Below are 24427 nucleotides of genomic sequence, written 5' to 3' on the forward strand. Positions count from 1 at the left end.
AGGGCTGACTATCTTCTAAGTAATAGTAGGTGCTCTACCCGTATTTATGCGGGTTCTAACAATGACGTATTGGTGGCGTGATATCTATATTCTAATATTACTTCCCTAGTAATGTCAAATTGCATTATGATGGGACTAGGTAAAACAACTTGTTGTTTTCACCTCTGATCCACGCTTCCTGTTATTTAGGCCTATTTTACATTGCATATTATTACCTACATTACCCATTATAAATTATACTAAATGTATAATTTATTCTACGTGATATTGTTTAATATCGTATTATAGCTGTGGGTATTAATACATCCCTAATATTGTTGAATTGCACTATTTTGTGACTAGGTAAAACAACTTGTTGTTTTCACCTTTGCTCTATGTTTCCTGTTATTTAGGATTATATTAAATACCTACGTTTCTACTCCTAAATTATACTATGTATAATTTATTATTTTACTTATTTTATTTAAAATAATATAATGGCTTTTGGGTTTACTACACTTATCACAAACTAGTCTATCCCTGTACTTTTTGTAGCACTTGTTCCATAACGCACTTCGCTTTTGCACTTCAGATTTCAAGAGTTCACAACTTTCCATATTAAAAAATAAATAGTACAAACAGCGAACTCACTGAACGCAGCTTTGTGCGACGACAAAAACAAAATGATTTGTTTTTCAAATTGTCCGGTGCGTACGAACGAATTCGGACGCACGCATATGCAGCGACTGCGGCGGTACATTGGAAACGCGGACATGTTACCACAGGTTTGTTTATTTTGGTCGCTGCATCGCACGCACCGCAATGCGTTTGCCGCACTCGCCGGATTCATGTAGGACACGGCGTTAGGTTGTGGCGAGAACGGGCAAAATAACTTTAAGAAACTCTTTGGTTCTCACATATAATATCATCGAATACAAATACAGAGTTCGGTAAAGCTTTTTCGGGAGGTATTACTTTATCGTTTTCAGAAAACGTAAATAATTGGACCCCTTTAATACTTTTTATGATATCACTCAACATTTTATACTTAGACCGATCCAATGTTTTGAATATATGTAAACGTTATGAAATCGTAATCCATTGATATTTGTTAATAAAGCAAAAATTAAATTAGTTTTTCCACCCGAAGGTCCAGCGATAAGCACTCTTATCGAATTAGGTAGAAGCGGACAATGTCTAAACTTTTGATTCGTTGTAGTAGGCGGATCCACGTTTTCGACCGTAAGTTTTAATTTTTGTTCAATAAATTTCATTTTTCATATAAATATCTATATAATGCTGCTAATGTAATCACTACACGATGTCATCGGTTCGAAGGAGCAACAAGAATAAGGGTGACGGACTTATCAACAGACTAATAAACAAATTACCATTAGAGCTTCACGTACCTGGTAGTAACACTAATAATAATAATAATAATAACAACAATCATAAAACAAATTTTTTTTTTATTGTTTATTATCCTTTTTGTAGATTATCAATACTGTGGTCCAGGCACAAATTTAAAAGCGCTTGGATCGTGGTGATATAGGAATCAACCCTTTGGACTCGGCCTGCATACGATCGTAGTAACTCTGTCACGGATCGAAACGCAGCAGACTTTATATTAGAAAATCGAGCTTGGGATAGGGTCAAGTCAAAGAACTCTAGTTTAAAAGAAAAAGCCGTTGCTTGGGGAGTGGCTAACGCCATGAAAGTAAAACGTAAAATCGGAGGTGGTGATTGTTGTTTTAAAGCTGGGGTCAGAGCAGTAAAAAATAAAATGAATAAAACTAAAGGTGAACTTATTGAAATTAACCAAAAAATATGTAGCTGCGGCGAAAAAGGTTTTTAAAACTAAGAAAACCAAAGTTCCCAGAATAATAACAGTACCAAAAAAGGCGGTTTGTTACCCCTCGTACCAATTTTTGCCGGACTTTCAGCTTTAAGAGCTCTGACTGGTCGTATTTCTAATATTGTGAAGATGTCTGGTAAGTTTAATAGAAAATCTGCATCACATTTGGGCAAGGGGATGTATCTCACACGATTTAAAGGCAATTCCTATGAAATTGGTAGAGGCCTATTTGCAGCCTAACAGATATCTCATATTTGTGTCTTCTTTTTTCGTGTCATTTTTTATTAAATTATATAGTTCAAAAAAAGATTTACTCGACATGCGAAAATAATTAAAAATTTAGACTCGTATTTAAGAAGATCGTGAAATAGGATATGAAAATTACCTTTTTCTAATCTATCCCCAACAATAGGATGCACCCAATGGAGGCTTTTACGTTTATTATTTTTATTATGTTTTCTTTTAATAAATAGAGCTAGTAGTAGAGCTTCTTCTACTTCCATGGTTGAGTGAAAAATAAATAACAATTATAAAATAATTGTATTTAATCAGATACTCGTGTACGACAAGTGTCTCGTGTGAAAGACGCGTACACATGAAACACTTTTTGTGTCTTGTAGCGCGATTCTAGTGGCCGGCCACAAAGTGTCTCGTCTGAAAGCGCTCTAATACAGAGGTTCCCAACCTTTTTTGACTCGTGGCACCCTTGGACATTTTCTAAAAATCTATTTATTAGTGCATAATTATAATCAAAAGTAGTAAGGTGTAGGTGCATACTATATACATATTACATTTTATAATCAAATTATTACATTGTATTTATTTTTATTTTTAATTTTTATTTATTTTTATTTATTATTTAATTTACAATATTAATTTAAAATTAGGGAACCTAACCTTATTATTGGAACTAATGTGACACTTGGGCTTGTTTTTTTTTTCACAAATCTTTTATTTGTGGTCGAATAGTTGAATGACATACTCACATTTCTTCTTCAATGAACTCCATTTTCATTCGTTTATTTGATTTTATGTTAACAAGAGTGGAAAATCCTTGTTCACATAAATATGATGTCGAAAACTGCAGTAATATTTTTAGCGCTTTTTTGCCAATTTCAGCGTGAATTTTTTCAACCTGAATCCAAAATTCATTTAATGAAACATTTTTTGTATTTTAATAAAAGAGTTCGATTGTTTCGTACTTCAGCGAGCTCTTCTTCTCCTTCAAGGCTAAATTCAGCTTAACATATATTTTTATCAAATGGGTCATTTATCCAATCATACTCTATTCCACCTAAGAGTGAACCGCTTTCGCGCACGCAGACTGAGCCGCCGATCATTGTCTGACCCCCCTGGTGACGGCTAGGCGTTCTGTCATTGGTCGACAGTCTTCGCCGGTCGTCGTTAGTGATCGACCGCCGTGCATACAGAGAATCATAAAAACATAGCTGTTTTCGCGATTCATTACTGTATAACACGTATTTTGAATTTTCATCATAAATCAAACTGTATTATATACAAACACATAATCATAAAATATTATAAATTAAATTGTTTTATTGCTTAAACAATAAATTTAATATAATAGATATAATACAAATACAATTTTTTTAAGAATACGCAAGTCAATATAATACAAAAAAAAAAAAATTTTAAAAATACACACGTCAATCTAATATAATACAAATACACGTTTTTTAAGAATACGCAAGTCAATATAATATAATACAAATAAAAAAAATTAGTCAGATTCAGTGCCGAGGGAGTCGTCTGATGATGTATCTCCGATTGTCAAAGTTACTGACTCCAACTCTGCAGACAATACGTCATCTATGACGAAGTCGATTTCCCAAAATTTATCCTCTTCTTTCTTCGTGTGACTAATAAAATTCTTCCACATGCCTGCATCCACGCGTTCGACGCCCTCAATTAATAAATTTTTTACATCGTGTAATTTATAGGTCTTATTGTTCATCCGTACGTAATTTTTAACGGATGACCAAGCCAACTCTATTGGATTGAGCTCACAGTGGTATGGAGGTAGTCTTAGTATATTACGGTTATTTTTTTTTGCCAATTCGTCAATTACGTATTTCTGGTGCTGTGGCTTGATCCTTTTCACAATTTCAAAAAGTTGTGGTATACACATAGGTCTGTCTATAACCTCACCTTTATCCTCCAACCATTTCATAATATCACCTTTCCTGGTTTGCGACGTAGGTGCTTTATCTAGCTTCACAGAATGATATGACGCATTGTCCATGATTATCACACAGTTATCTTTTAAACGAGGCAGTACACCCTCCATCCATTCGTAAAATGTCTCCCCATTAATTTCGTCATGGTAATCTCTAGTGTTCTTTTTCGATTCGAAGCACAACAATGCGCCGGGGACAAAGTCATCTTCCGAACCGATATTCAGGACAATAAGGCGTTTACCTTTTCCTGAAGGATTTACGGCACCAGTTGACAGGCCTTGTAGGAATGCGTCTCGGGGTGATTTAACTGTAGTATCGATCCATGTTTTGCTGGTACATTCACCAGCATTAACCCAGGTCTCGTCCAGGTAATATAAATGTCGACCCTCATTTCGGTATTCACGCAATTGTTCAAGAAACCGTCTACGCCAACACACAATTTCGGTTTTTTCAGTCAGTGCACTGTTTCGACTACGTTTGCTATACTTAAAATCCATTTCTTTCAAAAGCCTAAAATGATTTGTCCTCGAAATAATAGGTAAAGAGTCGTCATCGGAAACTGCTTGAAATATTTTGTCGACCGTAGGAATTTCACGTTTGAACCAGAAACTATGGATATGCCTACGAACCACATTTCTCTCAAACTCTTCAAATGTATCGCGGAAGGATGTCTTAACACGTTTTTTGCAAGGAGATATTACTTTTTTAGTGTTGTTGTATTCTGTAATTGTGGTCGAAATTGTCATTGCTCCAATGCCCAATTCTTTAGAAAGTTCTTGCCGGATAATTCTTAAAGACTTTGTTGGATCGGAATTCATTTTTGACTTGTACGCATTGATTATAATTTGTCTCTTGCCAGAATCTACTCGCTGAAATTGTAATAAAAATTATTATGATAAAACCAGCATATTAAATAAAAAAAAATCATTCATTTTAACATTCATTGAAAGAAATTTTCTTACTTTTCCTGATGGATTTTTTTTTACTGGAGACTTGCCTACAGCTTGTTCTTGGTCCATGGTAAATATTTAATAAAAAATATATGAACAAAAAGAAAAATCACTACGGAAAATGATAGCTAAACAAATAAATGACGGTGGTAAATACAAAAGTGAACGTGTGCGCGCGAGTGGAATCAAACAAGTGGTAGTGTGTTAATACAGCTCACTACGTAGGCAGCTGCAGTTTCGTGACGGCCTCCACCAACGTTCGCGGCGGCGCCCGTCTTGTGGTGGGGATGCGCGAACAAAACGAGTTTTGGTCGGCCGAGTGGTTCACTCTTAGGTGGAATAGAGTATAGCTTCAAGTGCTTTATTAGGAATAGTAACCTTTTTCTCAAAAATAACTGATTCTTTATTTTGTGAACTTAATACTTGTTTGAAGTAGTCAATATTTTTATTAGCTAAATGATGATGTTTTTTTAATAAATGACGATTCAATTTACTTGGAACCATAACTGCGTTGGATAATTTCACTCCACATACAATGCATTCTGGTTGAGGACAAATTGCATTTCCATACCAAGTAAATCCCATACCTAAATAACTAATATTATATAAACGTATTTTATTTAAACCAGTAAAACTAGAACTACCTTGATTTGATTCACCAGATGTTGATTCAATATTATGGTTAGTTGAAATTTCGTCTTCATTTAATTTTCGTTTTTTAACAATACATTTATCCATTATTTTAACTAAAATTTAATTATATAAAATTATAAAATATCTAGACACGACTGAAATATATATGTTTCGCAATGATGACTAAAACCAGACTGATTGTACTGAAATTGTTAGTATACCTATATTATTAAATTACTATTGTCGATACATGTTTTACAAAAATTAAGATAAGATAAAAGCACAAGACATCGAAGCGATTGCAATGAAACTGGTATATGGACTTTAAAATAGATCGAACATCGTAATATTTCTACAAAATATAAGAAACACGATAGGTTTTATATTATTATAGTCCGTTTTATTACTCGCAATGCTATATTTTTAATGAAATTGTGTTTTCTAAAAAAATATTTCAAATAATTTCGCGGCACCCTGGTTGGGAATCTAATGCGTCTATACCAGCGTTTCTCAAAGTGTGGGTCGCGACCCACTGGTGGGTCGTCAGTCAATTTTTGGTGGGTCGCGAACAATTTTTTGAACTTAATAGATTCCAAGAAATGTATGTTGAATTAATATTATACTTATCTTATTGTAGTAATATACAGTACGGTCGACGAAAACGTGCGGGTGACCACTGCGCGCCTCGTGGCAATTTTGCGTCGGTGGTTGGTAAACTATTTCCCGCTAAATTTTGAAATTAATCGTGTACACACATATATGTATATTGTACAATGCGTATATTTTTTTTATAAAATGTATATAATTGTACTCAATTAAAAAAAAATTACCGTACATAAATTTGAAAACTGCTATTCTATAATTAATAATATAAAAAAATCAAATAAATAAAAAAAAAATTATTATAAAAAATTGTTAATCGTCGTTTTCTTCGTCGCTACTACAGCTGCTGTCGTCGGAGTCAATTGTCATAATTATAGGTTCCATTATATGATCTCTGAAACCTTCTTTTGCATAATCTTCCTCTTGAAGTTTTTCTGCATGTCTTACACATCTTTCCCAATTACTTTGAGTGACAGCATCTATGGCTTCGTGCATAAGTCTTTCAACATCGGCTATTTTGAATGTGGTGTTTTTGGAAGCCACCTCTCATTTCACTTGAGCCCAAATCAACTCTATCGGGTTATATTGACAGTGATAAGGTGGAAGTCGAACTACTTCATGTCCCATTTGAAATGCCGTCTCGTCTAACTGGTAGCGTTTCTCTCGTGGTCTTGCCATTTTGATCTTCTCTCTGAGCTCAGCCAAAGTTTCACACAGGGAAAACTCGATACCTTTTTCTGTCAGCCATTTTTGAACATCGGCCTTTTTCGTACTTGATTTTGGTACATTCTCCACTAAAACGCTATGATATGGAGCATTATCCATAACGACGACACATGGCTCTTCTAACAATTGTAACATATTTATAAACCAATCATGGAATATTTGACTATTCATTTGTGAATGGTAATCGCCGTCATTTTTACTTCTAAAAATTAATTTAGGGCCAGAAATGAAACCAAATTTAACTGCTCCAGCATGGCATACTATAAGGCGATCACCCTTACCAATAGGCACTCTAAATCCTTCACGATCCAATTCATTTTGCCAAATATGACTTCTCGAGTGGTTTTGATTCACCCAAGTTTCATCTAGATAAATAACAGGTCTAGTGTCACCGCTCGAACGTAGAGTACACATTTTCCTTAAAAATGTGTTTCGAAGCGCCACAATATCGTTCCGTTCCATTAAAAATTTCCGACCTTTGCTACACTTTTTATATTTAAAGTGTAAGGATTGCAGAATTCTTTTTATGTTTTAGATCCTTCAAAATTAATTATTGTCTTCAAAGCTTCACATATCTTTCCAGAAGTTGGATATTCACCTACAATGATAATTTTTATTTATTATTTCATTTTTATTTAAATTGTAAAATACAGAGTGTTAATCAATACCATAGCTTTTTACAACATTATAATTAAAACATATTAATAAATATACATACATAATATTATTATATTAAACATATTTATATTTTAGATTCTGAGCGAAGCGATGAATGTATTGATTTTACAATGATGTGTGTTTTTTTTTTAGTTTTTTTTTTAATTTTTTAATTTATTTTTTTATTTTTTTTTTTGTGTCTGTCATCACCTTTTAGGACATTAAAAGTGCTTGGATTTTCTTCAATAGTAACTTTTCTGATAGGAAAGTGAATCTAGTTGGTACTTTGGGGGTCAAAAGTAAAAATTACTCAGTAGTTTTCAAACGCGACGTGAAAAACAAAAGAAAAATTAAGGAAAACGGGCATTTTAACGCAAAATCTGTTTTCGAGAAAATCGATTTTGGTTTTTGGTGCTACTCTAAAACAAATGACCGTAGGTACATGACATTTTGACTGAATGTTTATATTAGCATTTTCTATACACAATAAAATTTTGAAAATAATTTGAGTCTTTTTGAGCTGTTTACAGACATTGTCAGTTTTTTTTTTTTTTTTTTTTTTTTCTATAAATATCAATACAATTTTATTTGTTGGGTAAAAAAGCTTGAAAATTTAATAGAAGGCTCATAGGTTATTGTTTCAAAGGCAGATGAAAAAAATTAAAAATCTTTTCAAAAAAATTTTTCAACTGCTATTACTACAACGATATATCAGGAACCTCATATTAAATGTTCATGCTAATTTACCCAACAAATAACATTTTATTGATATTTATAGAAAAAAAAACTAAAAGAATTGAAAACTGACAATGTCCGTAAACAGCTCAAAAAGAGTAAAATTATTTTCAAAATTTAATCGTGTATAGAAAATGCTAATACAAACATTCAGTGAAATTTTCAAGTATCTACAGTCATACGTTTTTTAATTAAGACAAAATAAGAAAATCGTAGCATGAGATATCGAGTGAATATCAAATGTTGTAAAAATATGAATTTCAAACGCTCATAAAAATTTAATTTACTTTCTTGTAGACATTTTTTTTTTGATTAAGGATTTAAAAAGAAAAATTTTTATGAATTCTCAACTCAAAATAATTTGCTAATTTTCGTGATTTTTCCGTATTTTGTCAAAGTTTGAACTTTAAATGCTTATATATAAAAACTGTGACTAAGGATTTTTAATTTTTTTCACCTGCCTTTGAAACAATAACCTAGGAGCCTTCTATTAAATTGTCAAGCTTTTTTACCCAACAAATAAAATTTTATTAATATTTATTTTATAGAAAAAAAAACTAAAATAATTGAAAACTGACAATGTCTGTAAACAGCTCAAAAAGAGTCAAATTATTTTCAAAATTTTATTGTGTATAGAAAATGCTAATATAAACAGTCAGTCAAAATTTCATGTACCTACGGTCATTTGTTTTGGAGTAGCACCAAAAACCAAAATCGATTTTCTCGAAAACAGATTTTGCGTTAAAATGCCCGTTTTTCCTTAATTTTTCTTTTGTTTTTCACGTTGCGTTTGAAAACTACTAAGAACTTTTGACCCCCCAAAGTACCAACTAGATTCACTTTCCTATCAGAAAAGTTACTATTGGAGAAAATCCAAGCACTTTTACTGTCCTAAAAGGTGTAAAAACCCCCGAGGGACTGGTCTTATAACTCCCCGTCACACAGTGGTTAGTAATGTCCTAAAAGGTAATGACAGACACAAAAAAAAATTAAAAAATTAAAAAAATAAAAAATAAAATAAAAAAAAAACACAGATCATTGTAAAATCAATACATTCATCGCTTCGCTCAGAATCTAAAATGGATCAATCCAATCTTTATGAAACTTGGAATATTCGTATTGAAAAAATCTTGATGCGTATATTAAAAAAAAATTTTCAAATAAGCTATAGTTAATAGTTGTAATTTATTGACTTATTAGAGAGAAAGTAAATAAAAATTTAAATATTACAAAAATGAGTTAGTTACCTTTATCGTAAAATTCATGGACACATCTTCGGACTACATCGGCGTTGAAATCATCGATATCAGTAATATTCTTTTTCCTATAATATGTTTTTCTCGGCGATTTGAATAAAGTTTTTGCACACGTGACGTTTTCATTTTCAAATTTTTTTGATTCAGCGAAAATTTTTTGAACAGTTCGTTCGCTGACTCCACACGCTTCTGCAGTAATGAGCTGAGTTTTTTTAAAAAAACTCTGCCGATAAATTTTCCATAGCAGACAGTTTTTTGAAAAAAGTATACACGCGAAAAATCACTTGTTTACTTTGGCTATGAATATCATTGTGTGTACAAGAAGCCATTTTTAAAACGTGAGATTAAAAATTGCGAACTTCAATACACTTTTCATTAAATATCAAAACTAAGGACTAGGGAGCACCAAACGCACGTGGAGTCGATACAAGACAGAGATACGTTTGCTATAGCTGTTAAATGCTTCAGGGTTTCAAGCCACTTGTCCCCACTATTATATCGAAATTCCAATTTCAAAATGTACGGATGTGGTATGCTATTGTTAAATAGCACATGGGGTGCCGGACACCGGTTGCAGTTTATTCAATATAAAGGGATGTTCCTACATATAAAACATTTGGTTGCCTCACCGGACGCATGTAAAATCCCGGAAAATAATTGAACGGACCGTACAATTCCGGAATGTAAATATTCGGACTGTAATATCACGGACCGTAAAAATCCGGAAAGTTGTAAACCATATATTCCCGGACTGTAAAAATCCGGAAAGTAAAATTGTACGGGCCGTTATGGTGACCTGCAACAACCTGGAATGTTAAAATCTGGAATTTATAACCGGGAAAGTAGATATCTGGACCGTAAAAATCTGGACAGTAAAAATCTGGAAATTAAAAATTTGAAATCTGTAAAATTCTGGACCGGACAAAACTGGACCGGACAAAATTGGACAGTAATATTCTGGACCGTAATAATTTGGACCATAAAAACCTGGACCAGATATTATATATCAGTTTTAAGGGGTATGAGTAGGCCATAAATATTACATTTATTGTTTAAAGATAAAGAATAATATTTTATTTTAGTGTGATATTAGCCTGAGGATGGAGTTAATTATTATTTTCATTCCCGTGTGCGACTTCGTTGTGGACAGTTCAACACAACATCAATTATTTTTTTAATTTTAATTCACTTATGCTTTAAATTTGCTATAATTTCATGCATAGTTTTTAATTTTTGAATTTGTTTCAACCGCATTTTATTCAACGTCGTCAATCTACAACTCTATAACTGGTAAATAAATCAAAATATTTCATTAAGTTTAAAAAACATTTATAAATTATTATTTCATCGTATTTATATATACCTTTATAATATAATATACATATTTTATACACGTATACCTATACTTTTAATTACTAGTTAATTATTACCGTTCTCACCAATATTTATTATTATTTTTTGTGCATAAGATCTTTATAGTTAAATATTATATGTCCGTCTTAGGTTTTTTAAGACGATATTTAAATTACCAATAATATTAGTAGGTATATATTTTAATATAGTGTAATTTGTAAAATTATTTGTAGTAGAAATGGTGAATTTCCTTAGTACCTTAGTACCCCATTTTTTTTATCAATTTAGATTTTTAAATTTAACATTTTTTTTACCAATTTTTACTTTTTTATTCATATTAGATTATTTAATTCAATTTTTTTTGTTTTTAAAACGCTTTACAAACAGCTCACAAAATTACAGTTATGTTTTAATGCACATTTTTGAAATTGGGGGCGAGGTCTGGACAAATTTAGTCCGTTAGTTTTAAATTAGAAAATATTTTATTTATTCTTGATATTATTTTTTTTTGCATATTTATTTAAATACAATTGATAGATTTCAATAAACATAAATATTTATTTCATTTAAGTTTAATTAATTTTTTTATATTATATTAACTATTAACTTTTTGAAATACGCTTTTTAAATAATAAAAAGCATAATAGGGAAAAGTCCCTTGGCCCTAAGAAAAACAATTTTAAATTACAAAAAAATAGTTAAAACTGTTATTTTTCATTCAAATAATATGTAGGTAAACAAAATCATAAAAATTAGAACTACAATAACTATAATGAGGACAACGAACTCTTCACAAGCGTTGTATCGGATTGATTTATCACTATAGTTAAATTATGTTTCAATATATTATTTTTAATATAAACACTGCAATTGGGGCCGGGGCCCGGGGACATGGAGCTAAACTGACCAACCGTTACAACAAAAGTTTTCATTTTAAACCACCAGTTTCAATAATTAATGTTCTAAAATTACAATTTATAATATAATATGTACGTAGTACATATTTATAAACATACAGTGGTAACTGGAAATCCGATAAGCCGGGTAAAACCTGACTTCGGAAAGATCCGGCCTTATGTGTTTATTTTACAACGATTTCCGTCCATTGATATATCTGACGTTTTCGTTGTTAAGAGCTGTGCTTATTATAAAAATTGCTGATACTGTAATTATTCTGTGTGTTTGTATCTTAGGTTTTGCTAAAAGGCCATACTCATAGACCTGACCCAAGTATTATCGCCATGAATACTTTTAAGAAAACTCTGAAACAACGCAGTATTGATGAAGTAACTATGTTGAACACCATTTACGAGGATGAAGCTAGACGGTAAGTTGAATATATATATATATTTATATATCATTGTTAAACACTATTGTACACTGCCAGACCAAGTAAATTGTTTTTGTCAGAATATCAGATTTTAATATCAACGAGTAAAGCACACATATGCATCAATGGCCTTTCTATGAAATTAGTCATTGACAGTAAAAAGTTTATTAATATTTTAATAAACTCTTTGATTATTATTATTAATTAAAATGGGGTTTATCATTAGAAATCCTGAATCTGCTGCCATGTATACTTGGAAATCAGCCGAAAGTTCCATGCGGTGGTCTAGGAGACGATCATTGCCAACTGTCCCAGGAACACTGAGCGAGTTAGCTGAGCAATTCCGATCAGGGCTCCTTAATAGATACCAAAGTTGTGGTGAAGTAATATATAAAGGTATTAATTATTTAACATAGATATTTTATCTATACTACAGGCATCAATGTACATTATAAATGCAACATAACCAACTTTGATAAAATAGTTGATTTTATCATTTAAATATTTTTTTTCTCTAGGTTGTGTTGAAGATACGTCAGGTAATTGTTCCATAGTTTTTGCTTCCAAAACCTTAATACTCAAAACTCTGGATATGGAAGTAACTGAAATCCATGTTGATGCTACATTTCGAGTCGTTCCTTCAAAACCAAAGTGTTACCAACTACTAATAATGCACGCGATGGTGAATAATCATGTAAGTTATAATATTTTATATATATACAATTACTATATAAAATAAAACAAACTTATAAATTACATAATTGAACATTTCATTATATTATAAATAAACTAAATAAAGAACAAACAATTAATTAATATTTAATATAATAATTAATATAGTTTAGTCTTATTTACCTATACTGTACTTGAGCCTTATAGGCATTTATAAATTAATAAATCTAACTAAGTTTGACAATACCAAACTGAATAATTCTAGAAAATTAATGCATAAAATTATTAAGATTTATAATTAATTTACAACTTACTTAGCAATGAACATTAATTAATTGAGGTCAGTGAGGTAACAGTCATAAAAGACTTTTTGAATATTATTTATTTATAGTATCTCCATTATACTTGATTATATTCAAACATTGTTTAGAATTTATATACTGCATTAAAAAGATACCTATTAAACAACTATATTCAAGACGTTATTAAGGTACATACACTATAAATATCATTTTGATACCATCATATTGTTATAGGTACTGATATTGAGAGGTCCATTAACATAATTAATATTAATCAATTAAGTATTACAAAAACTATTACTAACATAATTGAAGGGCTGCCTGCAACAACCAAGCAACTCCATATTATATTGAATTTGTTCAGGGCGACTATTTCAGGGACCCACACCTATTAATTCTAAGACTAAGGCCTAAGAACAGACAATCCCATTATCATCTAAAATATTCTCCTTTCACTTAAATAATTAGCCATTGTTGTATTCTATTTCATATTTTCACAAATAAGTTATAACATTGTGTTATCTACAATAACAAATTAACACAAAATCATAGAAATAACATGACACAGCCTCCAGCTGCGGCAGATAAGTTACTTGATGGGCTGATATTTTAATGTTTTTGCACCAAGCTCTTCAAATAAGATTTCAGTATTATAATATTGCATTAAGTTAAATTCTTTCAGACTTTTTTTAAAGTTATCAATATCATAATTTCTCACTTTTTATATTTTAGAGTATTCCTAAAGTATATGCTCTGATGGAACGCAAGACTTCCCAGGCTTATGATGCCGTTTTACACTTTGTAAAAGTAAATTTACTGCCTGAGTTTAGGCCTAGTATAATTTTAACTGACTTCGAAACTGCATTAAGGGAAATGTTGATTAGGCATTTCCCATCAGCCACAGCCCATGGGTGCTGGTTTCATAGTAACCAGGTATGTAGTGATACTCATGATATTTATACTCTTATTCTGATACTATGTAAATTACAATTTAAAAAAAATTTAAATTACAATTTTAGGCTGTGTGGCGAAAAATGCGAAAATTAGGTTATTTAAACTTAATAAATACTAATGAATTCGCATCAAAAACCTTAAAAATGATTATGGTTCTTCCATTATTACCAGCTGGGAAAATTGAAGAAGGCTTTGATGTGGTTAAACGTTATGCAGCTAGACATAATATTAACATGCAACGACTCTTCAACTATTATGAAAGGTATATTTACAATTAAATTTAAAATATATTGTTGTATTAATCAAATTTACTTTGGAGCAGACATTAGATACAAAATGTTGGCGTTAAACTACTTTCGGTCTATAAAAAAAAATTCAGAACAAATAACAACATCGAGGGGTTTCATAGCAAATTGAGATAAATATTTCAAGTTTCTCATCCAAATATTTGGTCATTTTTAGGTAAAATAAACCAAAATAAATAATAAGTATTAAGTATTATTTGGTCAGTATTTCATAAAAATTGTTTTGTGTTAGCTAATATATGCAAAATAAATGAAAATTATTCGGTTAAGCTTGACCAAATAAATAATGGATTGATGATATCACGTGGCCCTAGGTCAAAATATTTAGCAAATGACAAACGAATTAAATCAGCAAGTCGCCAACTCCGTCAACAAACAATAAACATAAAAACATTTCTCTTGCGCTGTTCTTACAGCGTTGCAACATATAAAGAGCAAATGCGTTTGTTGGCAATAAATGACTTGTTCGAAGATGAAAGGGAGGAAGAGCCTAGTGATAACATTGGTGAGAAAATAAAATTATTTATCGTTTGTAATTATTGATTTGATTGAATTGAATGACATTTTAAATATTACTGTTAACATAAATGTTTTTAAATACCCTAAGCTATGTTTAATATGTATAACGTTTTGTATTAATTAGTAATTATTGTTTGATTTTAGATGACTTGATTGAAGATGAAAAGGAGGAAGAGCCTCGTGATAACATTGGTGAGCAAATAAAATTATTTATCATTTGTAATTATTAATTTGATTGAATTGAATGACATTTTAAATATTACTGTTAACATAAATCTTTTTATATACTAAGCGTTTTAATTGATTTAAGATGATGATGTCAACAATTTAGTAGAGCATGATTAATGGTTATATTAATATTTTTGGTTAGATCATAATGTATTGACTCTTTTTTATTGAAATAAAAATTTCTTTTATGTAATTTATTTAGACAAATATCTTAACGAGTCTAATAAGGAAATAAATCTAACAGAAGTAGTTTATGGAGAGGATCATGTCAATAATTTACCAATTACCTACATATTAACTTACCTAACTAAATTATTGAATGAATCACTGTTATAATTTGTTTGATTCATCTTACAATAATTTTATTATCTCAATAATGTATTATAGTCAGTTAGGGTTTCAAATGTTTCTGAGTGTTTGCCTCAACATTATCAACATTGTATTGATATTATAATACAAAGAATAAATATTTGAACAAATGTATTTTAAATAGTATTCATATGACATTTATATTAATACTTGGGTACTCGTCCAATATGCTATCTACCGCACGTTTGATGGGTACTAAACTATCATAAGATTATGGTAGATAAAATATTTACGGCAGATAGCATATTAGACAAGTACCAATATTTGTTGTATCTAACCTACTCTTAAAATATTTATAATTCGTCTCAAGTTTCAAAGGAAATGTAGTTGTTTCATACATTTTAATTTATTTTTCAGATAATGAGGAAGATTTCATAATTCAAGAAGACACAGATCCTGATATGATTTATTTGATGGAACTGGAAGTAAGGAATAGGCAGTTGGAAATGGAAAATATTCCATTTTTCCGTGTTCCAAATATTCTACCTTCCTTAAGAGATCAGGATACAAAGTGCATAATATGCACAGACGCTTTAAGGACACATGCGTTAATTCCGTGTGGGCATAGAATTGTATGTGCTGATTGCTTACCAAATAGATCCCAAACGTTATCCAATATGTAGTGTAAGTTTTACCAACTCTCTTAAGGTTTGGTAAAACATCAAAATGATAATATTATATTCTGTGTTATATTAAATATATTAATAAATTAAACTTTATTGCATTTATAAAAAATAGTATGATATATTATTATATTAATACAAAAACATATCATAAGATAATATAAATATTGGTCTTATCTTTGACAAAACAGTTAATGACTGGCCTTATATGTTCATTTGTATTCGATGGTAGTCCAACCTGACACATACAATTCTTAAACTTATTTCAGTGTTGACACAAACGAAAAAATATTCAATTTATGAAGTTAGCAAATCAAAATTCTATTTTTGGCCGATTTTAGAAAAAAAAATTCCAGCCCACCCACTTTGTCCGATCGTCTCCAAACAAACGCCGGTAGTTAGCAAACAGTTAGCAAATAATAGCAAATCAATTTTTGAAGTTAGCAAATCAAAATTCTATTTTTGGCAGATTTTAGAAAAAAAAATTCCAGCCCACCCACTTTGTCCGATCGTCTCCAAACAAACGCCTTTAGTTAGCAAACAGTTAGCAAATAATAGCAAATCAATTTTTGAAGTTAGCAAATCAAGATTCTATTTTTGGCCGATTTTAGAAAAAAAAATTCCAGCCCACCCACTTTGTCCGATTGTTTCCAAACAAACGCCGTTAGTTAGCAAACAGTTAGCAAATAATAGCAAATCAATTTTTGAAGTTAGCAAATCAAAATTCTATTTTTGGCCGATTTTAGAAAAAAAAATTCCAGCCCACCCACTTTGTCCGATTGTTTCCAAACAAACGCCGTTAGTTAGCAAACAGTTAGCAAATAATAGCAAATCAATTTTTGAAGTTAGCAAATCAAAATTCTATTTACATATTCATCTTACGGGTGCTGCGGTAACGTTACCCCAGCACCCGGATCAGTTAATTTTCACGAATTTCAACTTTGAACCGAACAGTATTATGTACTTTATTTTGTACACTTTGTGCTGTGGTAACTATCTAAGATTAGCCCCCCCCCACAAAAAAAAAAAAAAAAATACTATTTCATCTAACGGGTGTTATCGAGTATCTTGTATCAATATTGTATCTAAGATACTGCACAACCTTGTAGGTAGAAATAGTTGTTGTTGATTAATTTATAATTCTATAGTTATTATAATTTTATCTTACTAGGTAGTAGGTAGATTCTAGAACTTATTTTTTAAACTTTGGCTTTTTCTTTTCTCTTGAATATCATTCTCTACTTAAGCACAGAACTGTTTATTTTATATTTTTCCTTTTGTTTATTGCTCTCCAGATAATTATTATCTTCTTAATTTCCGTCTTACCTCTTATGCTATTAACACTATTGTCAATTTTAATCTAGTTCTGTCTTTTAGATTCTGAGCGGAGCGAAGAATGTATTGATTTTACTATGTTTTTTTTTTTTTTGTGTGTGTACACGAGAACTTGTCGAAATAATGCTTCGATTTTTAACTTCATTAGCTTTTCCGGTTCGAGAGTGAATCTAGTTGGTGCAATGGGGAGCTCATTTTTTTTAAATTCCCAATATTTTTCAAAAGCACCGTGAAAAACCAAAAAAAAATTAACAAAAAACGGGATTTTTTACGCAAAATCAAATTGTGAAAAAATCGATTTTAGATATTAGTGTAACTCTAAAACTAATTACCGTAGAAACATGAAATTTTCACAGAATGTTTATACTGGCAGTTTCTATACGTAAATAAAATTTTCAAATGTTTTCAAGTTATTCATAGACATTTGAAATTTTCAATATTTTTTAGTTTTTATTTTATAAATGACGATAAAATTTTATTCGTAGGATAAAAAAGCTTCAAAATTTGATACAAGACTTCTAATATATTTTTGGAAAAGTAGTTAAAAAATATTAAAAATACATAGTCACAATTTTTTTTTAATAAGCATTGAAAGTTAGAATTTCTATAAAATATGTAAAAATCACGAAAATTTGCAATTTATTTTGAGTTAGAAATTCATAAAAAATTTTCTTTTCAAATCTAAGGTTTGAAAATTCTATACAAGATTCTTCACGAGTTTGTCTACTTTTATAAAAAAAAAATGTCTACCGGAAAGTCAAATTAAATTTTTATGAGCATTTGAATTACAATATTAGATATTCACTCAATTTCTGTTGTACCGATATTCTTATTTTGTTGTTAAATAAAAACGAATAATATTGTAGAAACTTGAAATACGAGTATACACCAAATATTTATTTTATCAATTCCTATACTTGATAAAATTTTCAAAATATTTCAACAATTTTTAAGTTATTTATAGACGTTTGAAATTTTCCGTTTCTTTAGTTTTTTATTCTATAAAGGTCAATAAAATTTTATTCAAAAAACTTGAAAATTTAATATGAGGTTCCCCATAAGATAAAAATATTAAGGCACTTTTTTTTTTTATAGCCATTTAAAGTTCAAATGTTGACAAAATTTTTTTAATTGAAAATTTACAAATTCTTTAGTTAAAAATTTATAAAATGATTAACTTTTATAGCTAAGGATTGAAAATTTGAAACAAGGTTCCACGTAACATAATGAATTTCTATTATAGGTACCTACATTTAAAAAATAAATAATTTAATTAATATTCTATAAAATATCCAAGACTGAAAGCTCGTCTCCGATCAGAATCGTTTTTCGTATACAATGATGTTATATCATTGAATTCAAATTTAATACCATCCATTACAGTAACTCACTTGTAAACTACTATACAGCAGAGCGACATCCACTTACTTACCCTCTTTTTGATATCAAATTTGTGCTACAATATTTTAAGTAGGTAATAAAGTTATAAAAAAATAAATAATATTCATAAAAAACTTTATATTGTGTATATTAAAAATTCTACATTTTGTTTTTTTCCATGGGGATTTTTAGCTGTTTCTTTAAGGTCATCATACACTTCCCACCGCTCATTGTCTCGCCATACTATTGACTTATAATGTCCAGTGGATACTCTTAGACCAGAGCGATCCCCACTTACAAATACGATTGCACTTCTTAAATAGTATTCTTTGGTTCTTATTATTAATATTTTCGGTATTTCCTCCAAGTCCCATAAAACTGGTTTTGCATAATTTTGTGGAACATTACAGATTTCTGTAATGTCTGCATAACTTGTCGATTCTTCAAGTTCTACAAAATACAAGTTAGTCAATCAATTTTTATTTAAGAATTTTGGTAATATATAATAATTGTAAAGTATGAAGGTAATTTATTTTACCTTTTGGAAGTGACATAAGCTCAATCAATATATGGGATTTTGCATTGAATGTATTTTTCCTTCTTGACGGACATTCAATACAGTCTATTTCTTCAGTTGAAAAGTATTTTTCAATTTCTTCTTGTACATTTATGTAATCATCAAAAGCACATAACGAAATAACTGGGTATTTTTGTACAGTCATATAATTAGGACATAACATATTTTTACAACAATTCACGTTTGTATATGATGGCAATTTGTTGTAGATTTTAATGTTCCCATAACATCAATTAGTTGTATATTACCTACTAGAGTATGCTCTTCATCATTATATGGGTAATGCAGTGCCAATAATTCTATTCGTTCTTTATACAAACTAGTTATTTTTACATTTTTTTTACTTAACATTCTAGTAATAAATTTTGCTGTTCTATCAGATTTTTCATGTTTTACCAAGAATGAAAGATAGTTACTACTGTCTGCAGCTGCATAGGCCAATGATGTTAATATAGAATCAACAGAACAAGTATTTCTCAATATAACTTTTCCTATGTTTTTTATTGTCTGAGGCTTGTTGTTAAAAGTATTTCCATTTTTTAAAAATACAATTTGTTTTTCTGATCCTTTTTTGTTGAGATCGAGGTTCTCAAATCCTGCTTGTGGATTAAGGTAAGATTTTTTAGATCGACTATTTTTAAATGTTGTTGACTTCCCTTTTTTTTTTGCCATTGTTCTTCTGCATTTGTTTCTGTGTTACATTCTACACAGGTCAAACAAATCCGTGTCTCACCATATCCCTCATCACTATCTATATTTTTTACCGAACAGCCAAATGAATTAACTGGCTTGGTACATTGTACACAACGATGGGCTCCTGTAGGAAAATTACCATTACTACACGCTAAACATGGATGTAGGATACCTGATACTTCTTCATTGATTTGTTGACTTTCATTTAACTTTTCATCTAAATTGTTAGTAACTGTATAATTACAAATGTATGTATTTGAATTTTTATCAAGTGTCACTGTATCTATGTGAATTGTATCAATTTTTTCGTACTCCGCATCAGCATTTTCATTATGATTTTTACTGTTGTTAAATTTATTTCCATTTTTTAAAAATACAATTTGTTTTTCTGATCCTTTTTTGTTGAGATCGAGGTTCTCAAATCCTGCTTGTGGATTAAGGTAAGATTTTTTATATCGATTATTTTTAAATGTTGTTGACATCCCTTTCTTTTGCCATTGTTCTTCAGCATTAGTTTCTGTATTACATTCTAAAAATGTATTTGAATTTTTATCAAGTGTCACTGTATCTATGTGAATTTTATCAGTAGTATACATTTGTATGTTCACAGTCTACTTTTTGTGTCACCACGGTAATTTCACACCGTTCAAGCGAGGATGTCCCCCTTGGACACAATAATTTTACCGTGTAAAAATTATGAAGAATTTGTACACTTTTTACACGGTAATTTCACACCGTTCAAGGGAGGATGTCCCCCTTGGACACAATAATTTTACCGTGTAAAAATTATGAAGAGTATTACTCAAAGTCAGTTTTGTCCAAATATTTACAGTGTACATGCTAAATGGTTTTTTTCTCAACAAACCTTATTACTAAAATGGAATAATTATTTAAAATACAGAACACAAGCCTTATTATAAAACTGAAATTATAATTACTAAATATTACTATATATTCACATTTTTTTTCATTTAGGTTGGTTTCACTGTAATTTATCTAATTAATGAATGTCTATATTTTTTTTTAATTTATATACTTTTGAGTTATAAGCTAATCGTTTTTTATATTCAGTCGTCAATGATCCGCCGTTTACTCAAGTTGTGTCTCATTTTACTTTATTTTCTTAAAATTTCATTAAATTGTTTTACAATTTATAAATTTTTTTCAAAAATGAACTTTCAAAAATGTTCAAATGATTTTCAATCATTAGTTTATCGTATACGAAATAATCCGGCTGCAGTTCATCCAGAATTTTCTTCGTTTTCATCAAGATTTAAAACATTCAAATTATTCCCAAAAAATACTTTTCAAAATAAATATACATTGTCTGAATGTGGCTTAAAATATTCAGGAGTGGATGATGTTGTAGAATGCTTTTGTTGCGGACTTATTCTTCATAACTGGGAAAGGCTGGACGATCCATGGATTGAACATTGCAGATTCAGCCCAAGGTGTTTATATGTGTTATTAATGAAAGGTAATCAATATGTTCAAAACATATTAAGTAAATATTGTAAAACCGAACATATTTGTAATTGTGAAACTGGGTCATACGATACCGTTTGTTAATCATGTTTTTTTATTATATTATGTTATAGTAAATGAAAATAAATGTTGATTTTTTAAAACAACTTATATGTGTTAATATTTGATTTAATATCTCGTGAACGTATAGCCTAGTGGGTTAGCGCGTATAGCAATAATTTAAATGTTTTCAGGTAACAGGTAAGTATATGTAATTCTCCCCTCTACTACATGCAGTAGACGACTATGCTATACGTTCACATTTTTTGCATTTTTTTTTTTTTTTTTATCTATCAAGTTTAGTATATAATACGCTTGCAAAGTAAAAACGCTTTCAGTTCAAAGTATATCCCTCATCGGTTATATTACATCAAATTTTTAAAAAAAATAATTACGTTTATAGTTTAAAGGTTTTTTAATTATTAAAAAGAAAAGAACTTTAATTTGTTATGGGTCTACCGGTAATTGTGTCAAAATCGGTATTTGACATACGTCCATTTGGTAAGAAGAGTGTTACGGTTGGACTATTAATCAGCAAACAAATTTCAATTATTGTGTTATTAGAGTGTAAGTTAACGAAAAAAATTATTACATTAAATTTAGAGCAATGGTGTACGCTCATGTCTGAATCTAATTACAATCCAATTACTAACAACTTACATACCAGGTGTAGACGTGTAAAAATTACTGAGAACTTTACATATTCAATTAATGTGAAGCAGAGTTCAATAACCTTGCATATAAATGATGATTATATTACACTCTCGCATATAGATTTCTGCAGACTAAAACAACTTCAACATTGTGTCGACCTTTATATCGCAGAAAAACAGAAACGTCTACCGAGTTTTCAAGCAACATTCGATGCAGCTTACGAACTGATTAAAAACGATGTCCGTGGTTTGCCCATCAGTTGCCAGAGAAACGAATTCACAAACCAGTATATACAGAACTATGATTTTAGTTATTATTCTCATCTACAAAACGATGACACTTCATTTTTGTATGAGATTTTACAATTTCATTTTAATGTAATGTCTGACATGATTTTACAGGACTTAATAGTATGATATGATACAAATTCATTTATATTTATGTATTGTTTTTTTTATTAAATAAATAAAAATATTTTTATACTACATTTTTTTTTTTTCATGCGGCTAATTTATTTCTTATTGTACGACGTTCAGGGTCTTTCAAAATTACATCAAATATAACCTGCATGGTCTCGTTTAAACTTGTATTGAGAGTCTGATCTTTTGACTTGTCCGATGTCGTCACCTTGACAGATACCTCAGAGTGTCGCCACCTGCAACATAAATTAATTATTCAATCAGTTTAGCAGTGAATAAAAACTAATGATTTTTTCATTTAGCAATAGTTTTTTAATTAAAAAATAAACCAAAGTCTAGTCTTTACCTTTCCTTTGTTGGGACGTTGTGTATATTCGCACACTTGTAATGTGTTATCGTCCAATAATCCGTCGGCTTTTCGTCTGGATTAAATTGGCTTTTGATGGTAGCCAAACCATCTCCCTGACGAAAAGTGACAGAATTAAAAATCTCTTCATCAAATTCTTCCGCCCGCAATTTCTCTTCGAGAATTTCTCTGTATGATGAACTCTAAAAAAAAAAAACAAATAAATAAATTCATGCCATAATTCATAACCTTAGAATATTAGATAAAGTATTAATATGATAAATTATTATTTATCTTACTGTTTTCATCTGTTTTTTTTGTTTTTTTTGTCTACTGTTTTTTCAGCCCCTCTTTTTAACGATGTTTTGACCTGCTTTGAAGTAGAAGGCTTCATTTTTGTGTCCAGGGACTCAAATTCGTTCTATAAAACATAAACTAAGGTGAATAACTATAAATGTATGAGTGGCTTACAGCCGATCTCTAAAACAATATTGAGCAACGTTACAGTCACACTCTAATTATTATTTAATTTTAATATTATATTTAAAATAAAGTTATAATCAACCACGAATTTATTATAACCATAGCGTTGAGTAGTTTTACGACTGACCTCCAATTTGCTTTAGTTATTAAAGTGATTCAATTACTAACCTCTGATCCGGAATCGATGATCGAAGTTCTGTAAGACATCTTGAAGCTGAATTGTTATAGATGATGAAGAAGTTCTAGTTGCTGAATGTTGACTGTAATATTGCTGTTAATACGCTAGCCTTATATACTGTAATGTTTCCACTACCATAGATACTTTGAAATGTGGAATATTCATAGCAATGTTCATTAAACCAGCCAACGCCCTTAATTTGTCCTCTTATTAAATATCAGTTTTATTCCGCCAACGGTCTTATACGACCTCCTATCGATACTAGTTTTTATTCGGACAACGCCCAGTTTTATTCCGCCAACGGTCTTATACGACCTCCTATCGATACTAGTTTTTATTCGGACAACGCCCTAAAATTTGACCTAGCTATTTTTAAATGAATATTCCGGACTACGGTCAACACCAATACATACATTATATATTATAATTACTATTACTAAACTTAGTTGTTTTTAAAATTAATATTACATGAACAGGTCATACGATTTCTTCGAATAGAATGTAAGTTTTAAACGATAACTAGGAAAGTAGGAGATGATTCTCGACTATATAACGCAGCATTTGATAGTCAAACGATATCAGTCCAGCTTG

The 24427-nt window shown here is 30.1% G+C and overlaps 2 protein-coding genes and 3 pseudogenes across 2 annotated transcripts; 1 reads left to right on the top strand and 4 right to left on the bottom strand.

Moving 5' to 3' along the window:
• Positions 1–3575: 3575 nt before the first annotated feature.
• LOC132933290 (uncharacterized) lies at positions 3576–5051 on the bottom strand. Its single transcript, XM_060999599.1, has 2 exons — positions 4995–5051; positions 3576–4901 (listed from the first exon to the last, which is right to left on the bottom strand). Exons 1-2 carry the CDS (start codon positions 5049–5051, stop codon positions 3576–3578), a joined length of 1383 nt encoding a protein of 460 aa, XP_060855582.1.
• A 1713-nt stretch (positions 5052–6764) lies between these two features.
• On the bottom strand, positions 6765–7358 carry LOC132933291 (uncharacterized). Its single transcript, XM_060999600.1, has one exon. It carries the CDS (start codon positions 7356–7358, stop codon positions 6765–6767), a length of 594 nt encoding a protein of 197 aa, XP_060855583.1.
• A 3045-nt stretch (positions 7359–10403) lies between these two features.
• Positions 10404–16281, top strand: LOC132933292 (uncharacterized; annotated as a pseudogene).
• Positions 16282–19098: 2817 nt separating this feature from the next.
• LOC132934425 (uncharacterized) lies at positions 19099–19890 on the bottom strand (annotated as a pseudogene).
• Positions 19891–22908: 3018 nt separating this feature from the next.
• LOC132933293 (uncharacterized) lies at positions 22909–24039 on the bottom strand (annotated as a pseudogene).
• Between the last annotated feature and the right edge of the window lie 388 nt (positions 24040–24427).

Source organism: Metopolophium dirhodum, chromosome 1, assembly GCF_019925205.1.
Source record: "Metopolophium dirhodum isolate CAU chromosome 1, ASM1992520v1, whole genome shotgun sequence".
Classification (NCBI taxonomy): domain Eukaryota; kingdom Metazoa; phylum Arthropoda; class Insecta; order Hemiptera; family Aphididae; genus Metopolophium; species Metopolophium dirhodum.